This window comes from Mandrillus leucophaeus, unplaced genomic scaffold (assembly GCF_000951045.1).
Source record: "Mandrillus leucophaeus isolate KB7577 unplaced genomic scaffold, Mleu.le_1.0 Scaffold25, whole genome shotgun sequence".
In the NCBI taxonomy this organism is placed as follows: domain Eukaryota; kingdom Metazoa; phylum Chordata; class Mammalia; order Primates; family Cercopithecidae; genus Mandrillus; species Mandrillus leucophaeus.
The window spans coordinates 6,014,071-6,019,882 of record NW_012102587.1 but is presented as its reverse complement, the minus strand read 5'-3'; the positions used below and the strand labels follow the sequence as shown (position 1 = coordinate 6,019,882).

Below are 5,812 nucleotides of genomic sequence, written 5' to 3'. Positions count from 1 at the left end.
TATATACCCAAAGGATTATAAATCATTCTACTATAAAGACACATGCACATGTAAGTTTATTGAAGCACTCTTCACAATAGCAATGACTTGGAACCAACCCAAATGTCCATCAGTGACAGACTGGATAAAGAAAATGTGGCACATATACACCATGGAATACTATGCAGTCATAAAAAAGGATGAGTTCATGTCCTTTGCAGGGATGTGGATGAAGCAGGAAGTCATCATTCTCAGCAAACTATCACAAGAACAGAAAACCGAACACCACATGTTCTCCCTCATAAGTGGGAGTTGAACAATGAGAACACATGGACATAGGGAGGGGGAATATCACACACCAGGACCTGTTGGAGGGTGGGGGACTAGGGGCAGGATATCATTAGGAGAAATACCTAGTATAGATGGCGGGTTGATGGGTGTAGCAAACTACCATGGCCATGTATATTTATGTAACAAACCTGCATGTTCTGCACATGTATCCCAGAACTTACAGTATATATTTAAAAAAACAAACAAACAAAAAGAGCTGCTTACAGAATGGAAAGTGATGTAAATTATAGAATGAACAATCCCCTCAACCACAGCTCTGGGCTCAGGTACCACTCACCTGCAGTAGCATCTGTTCTGAAGGCAAAGCTCATTGGTATGCAGTTACTATTGCCCGTAACCCACAGTGCTATTGCTGTAGAATCACCTGTGCCATTTGTCCTTCAACTCTGAAAATAGCACAGTGGTAGCATTACTATTCAGATATATCCGGAAGAAACAACAAAGAATTAGTCATTCTTTCCACACTAGAAATATGAGAAAATCAAGGCTCATAAATTGGATGAGACAAGGCCAGATGACAACTTGGTCTTTTTTGTATTCAGGCAATTCAGTATTGCCTGGACTTTGAAGTCTCTGTAACTGCAGTCTAGGGAGAGTAACATGCCACACTCACTCCCTGTGAACTCTGACTTACAGTGACAGTCTCAGCTCTTAGTGTGATTGGGGAAAGTGAATTAGGTTGAATGCCAAAATGAGCATGTGTTGATTAATAATTTGAAATCATGATCCACTCCAATTTCAGGTCATGATTCAGGGACGATTATTCAATATGCTGAGTGCTGTTCGTGAAATGGACAAAGAGAGTGTACTGAGAAAGATCGGCCAAGCAAAACAATCGATGGCACAAGGTGAAGTATGGCTGCAAAGCACAGAGATGCCAAGACTGATCATGCCTCTGAGCGTGAACTTTCCTTGGAATGAAGTTAGCCCTATGCAAATAAAAAAATTTCACCAGTCACACATATTAGTTTCCTATACCTGCTGTAACAAATCGCTTGTGCCCTCTGCTTCCTCTTGTCACCAGAGACTAGGGTAGTCATCATTTATACTTGCTGATTGACTGGCTGAATCTGGTATTTTCTCAACCCAGCACTTACACATTAAGCCTTTTAAACTTAATGGCTTAAAACAAGGCAAATTTATCATCTCACAGTTCTGGAGGTCAGAAGTCTAAAACCAAGGTGTTGATAGGGCTGCAGTCCGCCCGGGGGCTTGCAAGTCCTTGCCTTTTCCAGCTCCTGGAGTCCACCTGTATTCCTTGGCTCATGGCCCCTTCCCCACATGACCCTAACCTCTTGCTTCTGTCCTCGCATCTCCTTGTGTGAGTCTGATTCCGCCGTTTCCTTCCTATGGAGACTCTGATTACGTAAGGCCTACCTGTCTAGTGCAGAATAATCCCCATCACAGAGCCCCATCTGCAGAGTGCCTTTTACCATGGAAGATAACACATCCACAGGCCCCTGGGAATAGGATGTGGACACCTCTAAGTGCCATTATTCAGCCTATCTCATGATATAAAGTGGATCTCCATGCCAGGTTTGGCTGAAATTCTTACCCACTTGGTAATGAACAAGGTCACCCAATCCCAAACCAAGTTGTAATGTCTGTGAAGTGTGGCTGTGGCTCGACCTCCTGTTTTGTGCCCTCTGCTTCCTCTTGTCACCAGAGACTAGGGTAGTCATCATTTATACTTGCTGATTGACTGGCCGAATTTGGTATTTTCTCAACCTACCATTTGCACATTAAGCCTTTTAATCTTGTCTTGTATTTCCTTAAGGAAATTTCCATCCTGGCCACCGTGGCCACTGTAGCTCATGCCTGTAATCCCAACTCTTTGAGAGTCTAAGGTGGGAGGATCACTTGAGCCCAGGAGTTCAAGACAAGCCTGGGCAACATACTGAGGCCCCTGGATGATTAAAAATTATCCAGGACTGGTGGCATATGCCTGTAGTCCCAGCTACTCAGGAAGCTGAGGTGGGAGGATAAGCTAAGCCCAGGAGCTCAAGGTTATAGTAAGCTGTGATCGCACCACTGCACTCAAGCCCAGGTGACAGAGCAAGACCCTGTCTCTAAAAAAAACAAAAAAAGAAAGAAATGCCAATCCTCTGATGCCCAGCTTGGCTGGGACTATTGGAGGCCCACTCTCAGTAGCTTCTGGGAGCCCTAACATCATATCACCATATTCTCCCAATACATATATTCCCAATCCACAGTTTGTATGCCAGCCCACAAGCAGGCCCAATCTTTCCAGACTCTTCCTCCCTTCCCGGCCTGAGCCTCTGAGCCTGGCTCAGGCTTCCCCGTCCTCCATAGGCACAACCACACTCCCATCTGCCACTCCACTGAGACCCAAATGTGTATTTTGTTTTTCAAAACATTGTATAACATTTTAATGATTCTCTTTCTTCCTCCTATATTATTTTTTTATCTCTGGTGTTGAAGTTTATTAATAAAGAAACTCTTTTTTCTGAAAAATTATAAAATTTACTTGTGAATTCTGTGGGGATGTATAGAAAATGTCTTCATTTACTTCTTTAATCATTTTCTTTCCTTAATTCATCAGAGATATTTTAATTATGAATTATAATTTTCTGGAAATAAAGATAAAATTTTTTAACCGGAAAGGAGGTTGAGGTAAGGAACCAATGGGACACTGAAAGCGGAAATATATATATATATAAAAACATGCACACACCCACTAATTGGTATATGGAAAATATGCAAATATATGTGGTGGTTTCCCATGAAAATACCTTTAGTACCCCCTAAAAGTGCTGTTTTTTTTCACCCATAGAGGCGAATTTCTTCAAATTCTTCCTGAAGCGGAGCAGTCAGGATGATTATACCAGCCGATTCTCTGTGTCGCCCAATGAGGTGCTGCCCTTCGCTTTCCCAGACTGCGGCTCGCCCCAGGACTCTAACGAGTTGGTAGGTGCTGTCAGACTTGGTGGTGGGGACTGGACATGATCATGATCGTGTTGGGCAGATACAAGGCAAGCCCTTCCGTCTTAGTCCCTTCACCTCCTCCCAGAGGCTCCAAAGGAAGACCAGGAGAGTATTACCAGTAGAAAACCAGGGGTCATCTCCTGCCATCTGCCTTGCTCCTGATACACCTGCACAGAGCTCCCTGGTTACCTGGGCTGGTCCTTCCCAGCCTGAAATGCAGCATGAGCACTGACCCCCGCCCAACTGTCCTGGAACTGGGCCTGAGTGCAGAAGGGAAGAGAGAGGACCCCAGAGGGCCCCACCTGGCCCAGGGAGGCAGGCTCTGCTCAGCTGGGCCCTTCTGCTGCCTGGGCACATTGTAGAAGTCAGGGAAGGGCAGCCCTCAAGTCTGGGCCTGACCTCATAAGAAGGGAATGTGGTCCCAGAAACTGACAATCTAACCCATCAGACTCACAATCCACTTCTCTCTCTCTCTCTCTGGGGTGTGCGTGTGCACTTGTGTGTGTGTGTGTGTGTGTGTGTGTGTATCTTTCTCTCTTGGGGTAGCAGGCGGTGTAATGGCTCATCCTTCTTCCCTTATGGGCACAATGGTGCATTATTGAAAAAGTAAGAGTTAACCCTTATGTTGTATTTACTATACTTCAGGCAGTGTCTTAAGTCCTTCCAGTATATCACCTCATTTAATCTTCAACAAATCTACATGATAGGTTTACCATTTTTCAAATGAGGAAACTGAAGCACACATTCACATAGCCAGTAATAAAATGTTGCTCGCATTCACATCGTTAGTAATAAAAAGTATACTTAAATCAATATTGCAAGTGCATGTGCAAAATATTTTGTTAATTTCAAAGAATAAACATCATTCACATTCTAAAATATTTGTTAAGCATTGCAGGTAATCTACTCAAGAATTATGGGACTGAATTTAGAAGTTCCATACGTTTTCTGCTTTTGATAATTGTATGACTTAAAAGAGCAGAATAATTAGTTCCTAAGAAATAAAAATCCTGTGATTTTCAAGCAACAATAAATGTCTGACACTCGATAATTAATGGGGTGAAGAGGTTGATGGGGTGGAAAGAGATCGTCGCTGTGCAGTGGAGCCCCCTTCTTTTTTTTTGATTGTTTTGAGGTTGCCTTTTTTCTTTTGTTTTTTTGTTGTTCCAAGGCTTTCCTTGTTGTTCGGGTTGGTTGAAAATTGGGGGGTTGGGCTTTCTTTTTTTTAAAAAAAAAAATCTATTAATTTATTTCATAAATACTGTATTTCATCAATTCTAAGATGCCTTTTTCTTACATTTAGCATCTAGAAATTGGGAAATGGTATCACTGTGGCATATTAACGTTTCATCATATTAGTTTAGTGGTGGCGTATTAGATTAGGGGATGTATGCTGTTTTTTGAGTGCCCGTCATATTCAGGCACCATCCAGATCCTCGGGGTGTCTGAGACAGACTAGTGTGCAGGAAGTGTATTAGGTAGTGCTTCGGGGGTTCGCACCTGTGGAAGGCAGGCAGAGGGGACAGGATTGGGTGGAGAGAGAAGCAGGACCGGGGTCCACCTCAACAAAGGCCTTAGGTGGGCCTGTGAGAACTCTGAGGCTGGCACAGGGTGAGAGGACGCAGCATGTTTCCCGTGGCTTCAACCCGCCATGGAGGTGAGCTGCCTGGGAGGAGCGCTTGACCCTGACGGAGGCAGTGCCCTTCAGATGAGGCAGCCCCTGAAGAGGGCTCCCCTGCCCCCAAGAGACGTTTTTATCCCTACACTCCTGGCAGCTGGGGGCTGAGTCCTTCAAACCTGAAGAAGTTTCTGAGTGACACATTGCAGCCTCCACAACCGCAGAAAATAAAAGAGACTCACATCCACTAGGAGACATGGAGGAGGGAGTGATCAGGGCTGCCTTCCTGCCTTATAGATCAAGTGGCAACTGTGGTTGCAGGAGGAGTTGCTCTGAGAGTAGAACTGGTCATTAATGTTTCAAAATGTAATGGAAACAGAAGCATAGCCACTCTTGCTCAGTGGTGATTCTCTGTTCTTTTTTTTTTTTTTCCCTTTACATTTTAGGCTCCTGATGGCCTTGGACTGGTCCCAATTAAGTCTTCAGAAGTTCAAATCAAGCAGAGTTATTCCTTCTTCAATCTGCAGGTCAGACCTGTCACATAGAATTAATTAATTGAGTTTCTTATTAAGTAAACAAGATATTCTTGAATTTGAATTGCAGTGTTTTATATAGTTTTGCTTTATGGCAGATTACACTGTGTGGCACACTCTGCTGCTATTGGATAACATATGGGAGGTACACCAGATTCTTTTCTCATAGTGTGGTTTATGCAAACCAGGATTTCTACTCTGTGGATATACCTATATCATGCATATATGAAGCTATCTGAACTACATATATTAGAAACTTCAAGAAAAAATATAAGATAAGTGAGAAAAAATTAGTCAGCCTTTCTTGAGACATATGACCACTTCTGTTTTTGAAAATGAAAATATTTTGGTGTCCTTCTACACTTAAGCCATGTAGTATGGTTGA

General features: G+C 43.3%; 1 protein-coding gene across 1 annotated transcript in view; it reads left to right on the top strand.

The window, feature by feature from the left end:
* Nucleotides 1-5,812, top strand: part of CFAP221 (cilia and flagella associated protein 221) — a 129,955-nt gene that overhangs the window by 89,934 nt on the left and 34,209 nt on the right. Inside the window, exons 15-17 of the mRNA XM_011983433.1 lie at nt 1,073-1,178; nt 3,125-3,258; nt 5,341-5,421. Of these exons, the coding sequence (XP_011838823.1) occupies nt 1,073-1,178; nt 3,125-3,258; nt 5,341-5,421 (321 nt within the window). The remainder of the gene's footprint in view (nt 1-1,072; nt 1,179-3,124; nt 3,259-5,340; nt 5,422-5,812) is intronic.